We start from the raw sequence: 15,320 nt of genomic DNA, 5'->3' as shown, positions 1-15,320 counted from the left end.
AAGTGAAGAGAAAAATATTTACACCTACTACATCTGGAGGTTTCCTACACACATCACATTGTCAATCTTATTTTTTACACTTTTCCTTTGTACACATGACCTGACAGAGCACAAACAACCTCCCAGCTGTGTTTTTTTCCCCTGTGAAAGCCAACTAAATTTAGACTGTTGACTATTGGCTAGTTAAGTTGTTGTCAAAAGAATTTCAGTAAACAACATTCTAATATACTTTTTGTGTGGCACTCTTTTTTTTTTTTTTTTCCCAGCTAAGTTTAAATGTTTAGTTTTCTCAAACCAGGAAATATTTGAACACAAATAGTGGAGCAACACATATAGATAGATAATAAAGGCATATACTTCATTATTTTTTTTTGGGCAGAAACAGATTTATAGTATTCTTAAAAAAAAAAAGTGAAATTTCACTGCCTGTCTACTTTAAAATGTGAGACCACAGGGGGTCATTCTTATCTTATAAGGTGGTTCTACTTCCACCCTCACTGCCTCCAGTTTGAGTGAAAAACAGCAAAACAGTGACAGGAAAGGGTATATCAAGATGGAGTTCCTTTTTTAAGCCTCTCTTATTGTTTCACCTCCAAGCAGAGGAGAAAAAGTAGACGCGCTTCTTCCTCGCCCGACGCAAACAGGAGACACACGGTAAAGATGGACTACCTTTTATCCAGTCCACAATGTCATGATGTTTGTTTTGCGCACTTGACACACTTAGCAACACTTTATCCCTTGCACCATCGATAGGAGACTCATTTTATTTTGACATTCCATTCCAGTTTTGATCCCATTCCTTTATAATGAGATGTGTAATGTCATTATCATCACGTTGGAAATATTTACATAGAATGCAGGCCCAATAAGGGGGAGCAGGTATTACAATATGTATACATAAAAGATGATGACCTCACTGGTGGGCTTGCACTTGTTCAGTTGCCGCAGGAAGTACATCCTCTGTTTCCTGTTCCTCTTTGGAGTGAAGACTGTTCCCAGGGAGGGTGTGTTCTCACTCTTCTGTTTCAAGGATCACAGCCAACTGCACTGTTCCTTTATGCCATTATTAATAATATAGTATAAAATGTTTGCATCAGCCAATGGGGGTCAAAAGTGGAGCAATGTTATGACCGCCAATAAACCCAACACTGACACTGCTGTTTAAAGCCACAATAAAGGATTATTGCATTTGCGGGGATTTAGCCATTGAGTGAAATATATGTAGCTAATGCGTACGGGAAAGGTTTCATTTGTTTCAAGCACAATACATACTGTCAAAAGAACAACAAACAAACAATTCACTGCCAGTGAGCCATAACTGCATTTAAGGTTGTTTACATGTGAAGGTCATGTCAGAAGCGATGTGAGATTTGCTTGTTCAGGAAACAGGGAGAGCAGCTTCCTGTTATGTAGATGCTTGTTTACTAATCTGACTGTCAGATGTGTATTTGTAAACGTTTCTATGGGAAAATGGGAATGCATGTGATGCAAACACATATGGCATGTCATTGTAGCATACACACATGTATGTTGATGTTGCTTCTTCCTGTATTATTTTAAATGCAACAGCTACAAGTAAAGATGCTTCAACAGCTAATCAGAACTTTTTGTCATTTTCCACTAAATTATGATGTGAACTTCAGTCTTGTAATATAATAATAATAATAATAATAATAATAATAATAATAATAATAATAATAATAATAATAATAATAATAATAATAATAATTCGTTGATTTTCTTGCAAAATAATAAATAAAAAGTCAACGTCTGATATACATAATATATATATATATATATATTTAGGGACTATAATATTATATATAGTAATACTAATAATTATAATATTATAACATTTCTACTTTCTAAAATGTACTTTAGTTGAGCTCACCGTTTACACACACTCCTGCACTCCTGCACACACGAACACTCAGGCGAAGTTTGTGTGTGGCCATTGAGAGCGGCAACGTCACTTGAATGGCGAGGACCCAGCAAACACCAGCTGAGTTTTTTGCCCACCGTAAAAAAAAAACGTCACGAGGACTTTATGCATCTTTTTAGGTATATTTGAGTGCACCTGAAGCTGCTTCTGTGGACGACATGCGGGAGACGTTCGATTCCTCAAAATGAACACAGGTAAAACAATTTGACGTTCTTGTAAATGATACGATCATCAACTGGAGTACTAAGTTCTTAAATATGTTTTTCATTGTTTTTATTTTTTCTCCCAGCGCCGTAGATAAAGATAAAATATGATTTATTAACTCGTTGCTTTACGTCGAATTTGCTTACAATTGTCAATGAATTTAATACATAGACGCCTGAGTTGTTTTTAAAATGGAAATTAGCAAAGCCTGTTCATGTTTGCAAAATGAATCACATTCATCACATACAGGTACATTGCTGCACATTTGTCAATGTCAAATACATACGATACAGTACTGTGGTTGCATTCTAAATGCATGAGCAGTTGCTTTAAGGGACTTTGAATCACAGGAAGCCACTCAGGGAAATCCCTTCCATTATTGTTCTTCCAAAGGGTGGACAAGCATTCTCAAAATATACCAAAAGGACCAAATATACACTTTAAAACTTGATAGTTGCACAGAACTTTATTCTAATGAATACACTCACATGCGTTACAATTTGACGTTTCAGGGACACCCCTCGAATGAGCCATATCCTATTTTTAATCATTTTACCATTTCCTTTTCCTGTTGTTCCCTTAGATTGCACCAACAAGCCCTGTGTCGCTCCAAAGCCAACACTTGCTTGTCCCTCCCATGTGATGTTCATGTCCTCAGCCAGGGGTCCCAAACCTTCTGTTGCCCCCAAACCTATCCTGAAGCATCATTCCAGGGAACCCCTACGATCTGGTATCGCAGAGGGATACATTAACGGGGTTCTCAACGGAGAGACATTTTCGGACCACCGTGACGTGTCATCACAAAGACGAACTTTAAGTGAGAACCAACAGGATGACGAGGACTGGAGACTAACGGACAGCGCCCTCACGGATGAGCTGGACTCCCTGGACACGCTGTGGACCAGCGACGACCGGCTCACCACCGACTCGGAGATGATTGACACCACGGATGTGACAGAGGACATGGACGAAGATGCGGGCGAGGCGCTGGCTGACACGGACGGCCTCTCCATGGGAGACGTTTCCGTTAACAGCGTGGATGAGGAAAAAGGGGCCGGGATGGAGAAGATGGCGCTGAGGCGGGAAGAGGTAGATGACACGGCCGAGTCTCTCACTGATGATGTCCTTCGTGAACCCAGTCAACAAGCATCCACTCCTAATAATGGAATTTGCTGTATGGCTCCAAAGGTTGACCATGAAAATATTGCAAAGCTGGAGCTCAGCGCAGTTGAGGAAGACCACAACATTCCATTTGGTGACCAGAAACGAATCTGTCGTGAAGCTAAAAAGCACATCGTCTTGGAAGACCGTCAAAGCCACGAGCCTTATTATGTATCTCCAGAGGACATTATCAAGAAAGAGATGATCCCAAATCAGAATCAAGCCAGTCCACGTTCACCACTGAGGCAAGGTGACCACAAGTGTCAAGGCCAAAAAGGATACCAGAGGAGTAAATCCATGACAAGTGAAGAGCAAAGACTAGATGCCTCGTTAAATCGTTCGTACTGCCAACCCAAATTTCATCTGCTCTGCAACTCCGACACCCCGTCATCTTTTACGGGAAACCAAGCGCTTGTACCGGGAAAATCCGACTTCTTCCGGCACGCTTTAGGCGATGACATCACTGATCTGGACATTGGCGACGACCACCTCTACGAAGATCCGGGAGATGATAGCTCAGAGGGGGAGAATGTCTTCCCTTTGAGCCGGAGCACATCGGGAACGTGCTCTCGCTCGCTGTCGCATCACATGAACAGCGAGGCGGGAGGGCGCCTCGTATACGGTCCCAGGTTCAGTCAGAGAGGACCCGTGTTGAGCAGCAGCCCAATGTTGAAGAGCTACCCCAAACCTCACTATCTGCCCCTGTACCCTTCGTCCTCCACGTCCACCCCCGGTTGTCCCCACAGAAACACAGAAGGCTCGCCTTGCGGAAGGTTCTCGAGATGCACGCCGTTGTCGTCCAGCGGCTTGTCGACACCCACGTCCGTCGTGGACATCCCGCCGCCTTTTGAACTGGCCTACATCACCAAGAGACCCATCACCAAGAGTTCACCCTCGCTGCTCACTGACACGGACTCCTCGGAGAAAAACCGAAAGAAGAAATCCTCCATTAAGCGCTTCCTGATGCTCAGGTTTAGACGGAAAGAGGAAAGCAAGTCATCTAAGCAGTCCTCATCTGAATGCGAGTCCAGCCACCTGACACCCAACAGACTGCTGGATCTGGATCGGCGCAGCGTGGCTAGTTCTCCGCGGCTCCTTCAGCGTTCTGCTTGCCAAGCATCACCCGAGACGGCACCTGCCTTCCTGTTCTACCCGAACGCCACAAGAACAGGAAGCTCGGTGGCCTTCCTCAATCGCAGCGTGGTACGGGTGGAGTCTTTTGAGGAGCGCTCCCGTGTGCCTTTCTCGCCACTACCCCTCACCAAACCTCGCTCCATCTCCTTCCCCAATGCCGATACCTCGGACTATGAAAATGTTCCCCCCGTTAACTCGGACTACGAGAACGTTCAAGTCCTGCAGTGGAGAGCCGTGCGACCGCTGCCTTTGGGCGACTTCTTTGAGCGTCCCACGCGGGTGCTGTCGTCTGCCAATGAGACGGACGGTTACGTGGACATGAGTAGCCTCCCTGGTTTTGATGTCAGGGCCAAGTCAGCTCAACAGGAAGCAGAGAGGTGAGTTACATGGCACAGATTTTGACTACCAGTCTGCTCATTTACACAAATTCCCCATGGTATGCAGCACTTTATGTACAGTAACTTCTTAGTCTTTTTCTTCTCTTAACGCGCTTTGTTGAAGCTTTGCGGGAAAAAAAAAGAATCCCCCGTATTCCATAAAAAGACCAAGAATAAGCAAAAAAAAAAATCTGAAAATTAATTATTCTTTGCTGGATAATATATGATGAGGTCTTGTGTGACTTTGGTTTTGTATTATTATATTCTGCTTATTAAATCTGAGTTGTCATACCAAAGTCTGCAATTCATAGAATAGCAAGAGAACTAGAATTGTTTTTCATCAGGGAATAATGATTAAAAAAAAGACAATACTGAATATTAATTTTTTTGAACATCCATGATTTTGACATTACATTATTTGAGAACATCTAATATTTTCCATATTCAAAAAAACCGTCAGCTAAACCTCTCATTAAATCATCCCCAAATATAGAGTTTAAAAAATGTTTTAGGGATTTTATCCTTGTGAAACTCATACCGCCTGAAAAAGACCCCGCTCTCAAGTGTTCATCTTTTCTTATGAATTCTTCAACCATCCCGTTGCGTGTTATTAGTGTTCAACATGAGGGGACGCTCTGCATGAATATTGTGACATTGCTCGAACGTGTGCACAAGATGCTGTACTATTTGTGATTCCACTTCACGTAGAAACACTGTTGCGAAAATGTCATTCATAGATCATGTGTGTGAGACAAATAGCTGAAAGAGCATTTATTGGAATAATCAGCGATGCTGTGCTGACATTAACGCCCTCCCTCCCAACCCCCCACCACTCCATTTTTGTTGGCCGTGCCGAGTACAGTCCACTCGGAATGATTAATAGACGCAGCGTTTTGGAGCCGTTTCTCGTTTTGGCTTGCTCAGAAACATGAGATTATATCTTCTTTGCATTTCGCTGTCTTCTTCTCGGTCGCATGAATTGTCTGCACATGGAAAACAAATCACAGGCTCTAGACAAATGTAGTTTGCATTGGTCACGCATGCATTTCGGGCTGATGCTTCTATTTTAAGGTAAAATGATTCAAATTGCTGTCCATTGTCCTTTTTTCATCCGTCCATCAAATTTCTATAGCTCAACCATTCAAACTCCCAGTTAAACCTTTGGATGATTTCGAATCAATTAAACAAATCTGGTCATGTGTTTTTACGGCAAACTGGAGATTCTGTCAATTCAATTAAATGCAGTGAATGCAAAGCATTTTTCTCCACTGAAATGACTAACAAAGGCCTAATCTGTAACTGCCGTGGCCACCAGGGGTCAGTACAGACACAAAAACACATATGAAGACAACACGTCACTCAGCTCCAGTAATATTCTTGGCAGAGGATAAAGAATACGTTTGTAGGAGTATTATTATATTATGTCTTAATGTGTTGCTACAGTGTTTGTATTCAAATATATTTAGCTAAAGGAGTTATTTACGCTTGAAGAATTAATCACTATCTGCCAAACTGCCACTTGTGGTATGTGTTTGAGTTACTGCCATCTAGTCCTCATTTTGGAGTGCAAAAAAAATCCTCAAAACTCCCGTCAGGTCACACGCAGGTCAATTGACGATTTTTTTCCCCGTTGTGCAGTTTATGAAGTGTACTAGAAGGTTCTGTGCTCAGCCGCGCAATCGCCTGCAAGCATCCTATCAGCAGCTGCTTTCGAAGCTATCAGCGCAGCTAACCTAATCAGCCATGAACCTCAAGCGGACGGAGAATGAATAGTTTGTCTCCCCTTACAAATTTTATGGCAATATGTTTTGCTCCGTGTCCGCGTTTAAGACGTGAGCGAATCAGACGAATATAGACGCTGACGACATGTCGTTTGAGCTTCACGCAACCTCTTGTACCTCACCCAAAGACTGAATTTCAGTAATGATCCGTGGCGCCGTAATGATGCTCACATATGTTGTTCATATGTCGCTCATTTGCATCTCAGCAGGGTTGAAATCAAACCATGCTCGTCGTGATCACCATCGCGTCACCGGCGAAATGTAAAGAGGCATTTTATTTGCATACGACGTACGCTCCCCGTCGAGTTGCAGCCAGTCAGCAACATACATCCAGCGCTCCCTGTAGAGAAGGACCAGCAGACTCACTCTGAGTGCGCTTGTCACTCCGGGCCTTGCTGAGGCCACTTTATTGGGTCGCAGTAAAGCTGCAACGTTTCAACTATTCACGCTCGCTTCGAACACTCCGAATGTTTATTGCGGCGATATTTCAACATAGGAGATAACAAAGGACTTAGAAGGCTAATAAAAATGTTTTTGATTTATTGTCAAATTACAACATGTTAGCCACTACACCCACTGGACACTTCATTAGGCACACCTGCACAAATCTAATGGGATCAATGAAAGAGTTACGGCAAAATTGTAGAAAAATTCTGCTGATATATTTTGACTACCGTATGATTCGTGCCACTCCGTCTTTGCAGCGCCTCGACAGACGTCTACCAAGTGTGTTCACTTGCTGCTGGGCCGGAAAATGTGACATCCAGTTCTGTCAATGGACCCACAAGAGCTGATGAAGATGCCGGACGCACCTCGGAGGAGGAAGATGCTGGTGGCGAAAGCAACTATGATAGACAGGTACATTTGGACAACCGATTTTTATTTATTAGGGTCAATGGGCCACTCATTCTTTACATTTTATGGCAGCTTATGGTGCATAATATGTTAGAAGGGGAGCCAAAATGCATTTCATACTTCTAGGTAGGGCTTGTAATACTTAAATATTATATTACAACCTTTGACAGATGGACGGACGATCCCGAGCTTTTTACATCGCAATGGATCTACTGGACACCGAGAGACTGTAAGTTAGCTCATCATTATTCAAACGCAATTGTGTCTTTCTGCGTAAATCATGATTTTGTTTTCTGTTTATAGACATGTGAAAGCACTCAAGCTTCTACAGGAAGTAAGTGACGGATCAATTTATTTCTTTTCTCTTGTTTTAAGGACCCCACCCTCGTAATTTCCACTGTGCTTAGAAGGCAAAATGTGGACATATGCCCAGATGCTAACATGAAAGTACTTTTTATTTTTCCTTTGCGATCATTTAGGGACATTAGAAGAGACTCATTGCAAATGTTTGCTTCATTTTCTTAATGAGGGCTTAACGAGTGAGGTTGTTTCACTTCTTTTTAATTCCGCTAGTTAGCTTAATGAACCAAACTTCCCACAGACAGAGGAGGTGAAATATGCAAAAGAAATTTGCACCTTAATTGGACATTTCTTAATGAAGAGGCTGTACCTTTTTAAAATAAGCCATCCCTCTTGCGCCGCAAGGACTTTCGGGAAGCAGTAGGGACCGCTGTGACGGATGATGGAGAGCCTGTTTTGGATGAAAAAAGACTGTGCGAGATTCTCAACGAGTTGCCCGACGTCTACCTGCTGCACCGCACGATCCTCACCGAGCTCGAGAATCGAACTCGGCACTGGTGAGACTGTTCAAATTTCATTTGCGTAGTATGTCACCTCTAAATTGAATTCTCACGTCTTCCATTGCTCAGAGAAGCTTGACACTTTTTGTTTGTCAATGAAGGGAGGAGAGCCAGAGGATCGCAGACATCTTCCTCTCCAGGAAGGCAGAGTTCTTGCTCTTCACCACCTACATCGGGCATTACGACCGAAGTATGAACCTGCTGGAGGAGAGCTGTCGAACCTCAGCTGCTTTTGAGGCCATCGTACAAAAGTTTGAGGTCTGCCTTTCTGACATATAATCAACAAATCTTGGCCTAACGTGTAGTTTTTGTTGTGGTTCAACACAATCTCAAAATAAGCTTTAAGGAGATATTAAGTGTGATAAAATAAGGACAACTGTCCAATTTCTGACAGTTACAAAAAAAAAAAAATCAAAATTTATCTTGTTCTGGCAGACTATAGGCTTCTGTAATTTTTAGATGAAGGGAAAAATGTTTTACTACAATTATTTACAATAAAGGACACTCGTTAACCAATTATAAAAATGAAAAAAAAAAATTGAATTCACCATTTTTAGGGAAAATGACTACATTTTTACAACAGTACCAGGCTGGATTAAAGGACAGAGCAGGCCTTATGTGGCCCCCGGGCCATATGTTGCCCACCAGTGGCCGAGCACCTTCATAATTAAACGAAATGCATCCCTCCTTGGTACACCAAAAACTCTAATTGAATTTCCTCCAGACCGTCAAAGGGCAACACTCAACTGTGCGTTTTTTTCTTCCGTGGTTCAGTAACAGCTTGCTTTTAATGCAGTTGACATTTGGACGTTCACTTGCAAACTGACTTTCCTGTGTTGTAAAGGTCTTTTGACCATGAAGAATGGTTTGTCACTCCCTTGCTGCCTTTCCTTTGCATCAGCCTTCTGCCTTTATGCTATGGCAGACAATGCAGCCTACAAACAAATCTGTATAAACTGAAGTTTAGTATTTTGCAAATGTGCAGATTGTCCAAATTTAATGAGATATTCTAACAGAGTGTTTTGTTCATAGCAGCAGAATCCATCGGGGGAAAAAGTTTCTCTAAAGCAACAACTCCTGCAGGTGATCGTGCGTGTGGCTCAATACCGCATGATCCTCACAGGTGACTACACTTTAAAAAAAAAAAAAAGAAGCATATCTTCACTTTTATTATTCTATATGTCAACTTATTGCCACTCTCGCTTTCAGATTACTTGAACAACCTCTCCCCTGACTCACAAGAATATGAGGACACCCAAGGTACATGAAACATGCTGAAGAAAGCCAATGTGGACACAAGCTGTTGCTCACAAGGGAGTCTTACTAGCCTCTGTTTCTTTGTTGTCCACGACTTTATGGACAATTTATTCCATTTGGCATGGAGAGGTGGCCTTGAGAGAGCCAATTTAGATGTCTTTACTAGGAAGAGGGTGAGCCACTGGTGGTCATTTCTTTGCAATGACTGGAAATCATCACGGTGGCAGTGAACAAGTAAACAAGGTGCTTCATGCATAAAAGAATCTGCGAGGGAGAGCCGTGCAGCCGCTTTGTTATTGTGCTCATAGACCCGAGAGCAGATTCAAATAGTTTGGTTATTTTTGTTGTTTTGGTGCAGTTCATCAACACTGCCAACTACAGCAATAATAAGATAGAGTTCGCAATTTGGATTTCAAACATGACCCACACAGAGGAAAAATCAGGCATGGACTGACCAAACCCAGCTCCCTGTTAGACAATCAAAGATAACCTTTGGTTTATTCCCTAGTGGGTAAAAAAAATGTTTAATGCAGGGATGACATATAATATCAACCTCCCACCCCCTTTCTTTTTTCTTTTTTTTTTGCTTGACTTCATTCAGCTGCTGTTGTGATCGTGGCAGATATTGCAGACCAGGCGAATGACAGTTTAAGACATGGGGTGAGTTTAATGTCTTGTTTTTCCAAGGTGATTTGTGATTTAATCAAATACTGGTGACAAATTATGTTTTGACTCCGACAATGTTGTTTATTCTATGTGCTGCGTGTAGCTTATTATTTTAAATCCAATTTCCCAATATGATCTGAGCAGAAGAGATTTGTTGCATTGAAGTGGTTTATTTATTTATTATTATTTGCATTTATTTGCATGCTGGCAAATGCCTCCTTGGTGCAAAGCTCTACTTTTGTCATTGTCTAGGAGAACTTGCTGCGCTTGGTCAACATTGAGTATAGTGTTCACGGCCAGCGGGACCTGCTGCAGCCTGGTCGGGTATGGTTCTCACACCCCCTTTTGTCCTTTACACAGTCACTGAGCTGGGAATTCCCTGTTAGCTTGAAACAATATTAAAAACAGGAATCACTCATAATTGTGTGTCATTTTTGGTGTCAGGTGTTTGTGAAGGAGGGCACCCTGATGAAGGTCAGCAGGAGGAGCCGACAGCCTCGCCACCTGTTTTTGGTAAACAAGTTCAGTCAAACATCGAAATGACTCTGTACAGCTCATACCAAGCGTAAAGCTAAAATTGTGTATTTAAAACATCCACATCACTTAGGGTAGCCCATAAGCTTAATGCTAACGCACAATACAAAACACATGACCCAGGCTAATGAATATCATCTCTGTTGCGGTGTCTTCAACCTGCAATGGATGTCTGAATACAAATGGTGCAGCAATACACATGAACAGACAAAATAGCAATACTGACAATATCTTCTTTATCCTATCGGAAAAAATGAGGAGTATATTACTCTTTGTGTATTATGTAGATGTGTTTTCTTTTGCCTCATATTGGCCAAGACAACATTAGAAGACCTCATCATGATAACATTTTTAATTCTATAAATTCAATTATTCACATTTATTATATTTAAGTCAATACATTTAATTTAAATCAAATGTGATTATTTTATGACAGTGTGCTTTATTGCATTACTGTATGACTAATAACTGTTTGCTTTATAATGCTAATAATAATACAAAGAGCTTTTCCCCTCTGGCCTATTTCTCCTTGCAGACTGCTCTATTAAGAGCAGGGTTTCCTGACAGGATGTTTCTAGATTCTGACTTCCTGAGAGACTTAAAAAAATAATGACAACAGAGGGAAGACCAAAACCACCTCCTTAGAATCTGAGAGTAAAATTACCTTAAAGAACCATAACCGTGTCAGCTGACATGTTTTTTAGTCTGCTAGTCACGTCTCTGCGCAAAGTTTAGACAAATGATAACCAACATTAAAATTCAGTGCTTTTCCTTTCTGCAAGTTGCTTTTAATATGTTGTCAGGTTGCCAAAACACTAAAAAATTCTCATAAAATATGTGTAGTGTCTGTCTTCTACCCTGCTGGTGTTTCCACCTTTGACGGTCATCAAGTTTTATCAGCTTTTATGAATGACTGCGTAATAAAACATGCCTGCCAGGGCTCCAATTTCATCACCCGAAAACCCAAGTTCACTTGATATAATGCAGATGTTGATAGCACAGTCGATAAATTTTTTAAAGTTACAAAAGCTCACAATGGTAATGTACTTAGTGGGAAATAGAGTCCTAAATTTCAGCGTGCAAGCGCCAGGTTCACGTCAATGAGATGTGTTGACATTGCCACCTAATGGAGAATAGCTTCCCTTACAACATTTGAAATATATTTCAACATTTATTTCAATTGCACTGTTTTGCGTGAAACATTTTTTTTCACCTGCTTTTTTATTGACTTATTATCCTTTCTGTGTTTATAGATGAACGACATGTTACTTTACACTTATCCGCAACAGGATGGAAAATACAGATTGAAGAACACTTTGTCACTTACTGGATTGAAGGTAAAAAAATAATTCTAAACTTTGTCTATAATGGAATTTAAATGAGCTGAAAAAAAGCTTGGTAAAATTAACCGTATCTAATAAAAAAAAAGTTTTTTGTTTTTGTAGTTCAGTGAATGGAGTAAGATTTCTAATTAATTCATTAAAAATGGTTTGTTCCTTTCATGTCATCATGGCTCAATTGCCCAGGTCAGTAAACCAATCATTGAAAATGTCCAACACGCTCTGAGGATGGAGGGGAATGACATCTCCATCACCTTGTCTGCAAGGTGAGAGATACTTGATCTTCCTTCCAGTGCTAACCAATGCAAGCTTGTGTTATCCCGAATATTGTGCTATTCGACAGCTCCTTCATTGAAAGTGAAGACTGGTTTTACACTTTGAGTCACACCGTGAGTGAACACAACCGAGGAGCCGTGCCGTTCAGCAACTGCTCAGACGTAAGCGACTATTAATCCTTCACTATAATATGCAACAAAGTAGGATGAACTCACCAATGTTTGTATGTATGTGTGTGGACAGGCCAGAGATCATCAGCGTTTCACCTTAGGCGAAAAACCCCCCACTCTCGTTCCAGTGTCTCAAGTGATGATGTGTATGAACTGCACGTCGGATTTCAGCCTGACTTTACGTAGACATCACTGCCACAGCTGCGGGAGGGTGAGTGGCAATGCAAATAATAGGCCAAGTAATAACAGTGCAGATAATAAATCCACGCTCCCCCGCGGTGCCCTCCTGCTGCTACAGATTGTTTGCAGGAGCTGCTCCAAGAATAGATATCCACTCAAGTACATGAAGGAACGTATGGCCAAAGTGTGTGACCACTGCTACAACGAGCTCAGGAAGAGAGGTGTGAAAAGTCACACTATTACAATTATTTTTCTCACTAGTGACATGAGGCCAAACCTACGTTTTTTAATATGAACACTAAAAGGCGCTGTGAAATGACAAAAACGTTGTTCTATGAACTGGACACTTGTTTTATGTTTTTCGAATCGTTTTACTTTTTAAAACAATGAATCTTCAATTATATTTTGACACGCAGTTGTTTCTACCTTGCAGGAGAGGACCCTTGTGCCCTCCCGGCCAAGAGCAGCCCTCGTGTGAGCCGAACCACTCGTCCGCTCTCCTCTGTCTTCCAAAGCCTTCACCCTCCAAACATTTGGAGGCATCGCAAAGGCATGCTCACCTTCAACCAGGTACACCCCGCCCCTTCCCCACACTGACGCAGTGATAATAAATAGAACGACACCTAAGGCAAAAGTCCTTTCGCAGGTGACCGTATCCGATGAGGGCTCTATTAGCGGCAGTCTACATCGTAGCAAGAAGAGCAAGCGGAACTGGAAGAGATTGTGGTTCCTCCTAAAAGACAAGGTGCTTTACACCTACAGAGGCCAAGAGGTGAGGGGACACACGCACTCCCCTTCAACCTGAATAGATCATCCGAAAATGCATGTGAGCTGTTATGTTTAGTATATTATGATGTCGTATGTACAGGAGAAGGTTGCTTCAGAGAGTTTGCCGTTGTTGGGCTTTACGGTCAAGCTACCAGAAAGCTACCAAGGGGATGACGACGCCTCCAATGTGTTCCAGCTTTATCACAAAAATACTTTGTACTATACGTTTAGAGCAGAGGACAACTTCACAGCCCAGAGGTGAGAAACATGATGAATACATCTCAAAACAATCTGAAAAATGATTTCCCGATTGTAAAACTCACATACTTTTGTAAATTGTATTTTAATTAGGAAAATAGCGCTGCATAATATTGTACTTCATAAAACAGTAATATATATATAAATAGAAATTGATGAATCAAAACTTCAGGGCATTATTGCATCTCCTTGCGGTGTGTACTGAGACCACCAGGCGGCAGTATAATGCCATCATTCAGTCACAAAGGAAAAAGTTTTATAACAACTCTTAGTGACTCAGTAAGATGCAGTTAGTCGTTTTTGGCATGGGCAAAATTATGTCTGCCTGTGTCTATTGTGATATTGTCTGTCTATATGTTTTGCTCCACTCTTTGTGTTGAAATCTTAAGTTAGCATTAAACTCACCTAATTTTAAGGTGTAAAATTACGTGCTTGTTTTAAACAAACAATGTGTCATTTGTCCGTGTTTCAGTTTACAAATATTTGTCAAGCAGTTTTACTTTTCTGGTGTTCTAAATAGTTATTCGTCATGTGTAATCTGTTTCTCTAACAGGTGGGTCAACGCCATGGAGGAGGCCACCGTTTTATAGGACCAAATCATTCCACCCTTTCAAAAACAAGAACTGTGAGATCCAAAAGGGGAAAGAAAACTTGATTATGTCTGCAAACTGGGAATTCCCTGGCCAATACTGCAGGAAAGTATTGAAAAAGACACAGTGTTCTTTGTGGCGAGGGGTGGGGGTGGGGGGTAACTTTTTGGTTTACGGTTGCAACCTTGCAGCAGGTGTGATGCTGTGCACCACACAAAGCGCTGGCCCAGATACCTTGCCAGTCATGTGACGTAACCTCTAGCCCTAGTAGCGCACTGGCCGACTGCAGAGCATGTTGGGTTATTGTCACTGTTTGGAGAGTGGCAGAGGAAATGCACAGCTCTCCTTATTTTTAGATTATTTAATCCTCCCCTTGATGTTATTCGTCATCATGACTGGTTTCATTTCTATCAAATGAAGCACCTGAATCTTGTACTGTAATATTTGATTTTTTTTTTTGCACTGATAGAAAAAGACTACATAGGAAAAGTTATAAATTCATAAAAGAAAGCACACATACTCCTCATCAGTTTTATGTGGACCATTTCATTGTACTGTATAGTTTAGTGCAGTGTTGCCCGCCATTTATTGCGGGGAAAAAAAGGAACATTTATGTTAGAAAAACCTCACGGCACACTAAAAAAAGATGTCATCAAAAGTGGATACTGTATGAAATAATAGGTAATAATTCATCTACTCAACAATATTGTTACTCTGTTGAATACACCTGAACATTTTTTGTTGGTGCCCCCTCTGAAAAAATAAGAAAATCCGAAGAAAAATAAAGAAACGAGAGGAGAACTATGGGAGTCATCCGCACCCTGTTTATGATTGTCCGTTTTCATATTGACATTCTACAGCCTCTTATTGACTTAGTGGGAGAACACGAACATGCCATATGTACGATATGAAAACATCCGCACTTGGAGATGTCAACGGTGTGCCACACGGCCAATGAAAAGACCTC

At 41.4% G+C, this 15,320-nt stretch overlaps 1 protein-coding gene across 3 annotated transcripts; it reads left to right on the top strand.

Annotated features, from left to right (window-relative positions):
- Positions 1-1,973: 1,973 nt before the first annotated feature.
- Positions 1,974-15,157, top strand: LOC133162797 (FYVE, RhoGEF and PH domain-containing protein 5-like). Of its 3 annotated transcripts, none has more exons than XM_061292234.1 (21): positions 1,974-2,136; positions 2,730-4,818; positions 7,304-7,457; positions 7,625-7,683; positions 7,758-7,788; positions 8,160-8,311; positions 8,416-8,572; positions 9,350-9,437; positions 9,524-9,574; positions 10,173-10,231; positions 10,490-10,561; positions 10,682-10,750; positions 12,025-12,108; positions 12,298-12,377; positions 12,455-12,548; positions 12,631-12,768; positions 12,856-12,958; positions 13,171-13,307; positions 13,384-13,509; positions 13,606-13,763; positions 14,317-15,157. In XM_061292234.1, exons 1-21 carry the CDS (start codon positions 2,127-2,129, stop codon positions 14,351-14,353), a joined length of 3,948 nt encoding a protein of 1,315 aa, XP_061148218.1. In that variant the 5' UTR covers positions 1,974-2,126; the 3' UTR covers positions 14,354-15,157. The 3 variants fall into 3 exon arrangements, with proteins under 3 accessions (XP_061148218.1, XP_061148219.1, XP_061148217.1); XM_061292235.1 differs by having other exon boundaries at positions 9,347-9,437; positions 13,384-13,482; XM_061292233.1 differs by having other exon boundaries at positions 9,347-9,437.
- Positions 15,158-15,320: the final 163 nt, after the last annotated feature.

This window comes from Syngnathus typhle, linkage group LG11, assembly GCF_033458585.1.
Source record: "Syngnathus typhle isolate RoL2023-S1 ecotype Sweden linkage group LG11, RoL_Styp_1.0, whole genome shotgun sequence".
NCBI lineage: Eukaryota > Metazoa > Chordata > Actinopteri > Syngnathiformes > Syngnathidae > Syngnathus > Syngnathus typhle.
The sequence above is the reverse complement of the archived record's forward strand: the minus strand, read 5'-3'. Positions and strand labels throughout refer to the sequence as shown.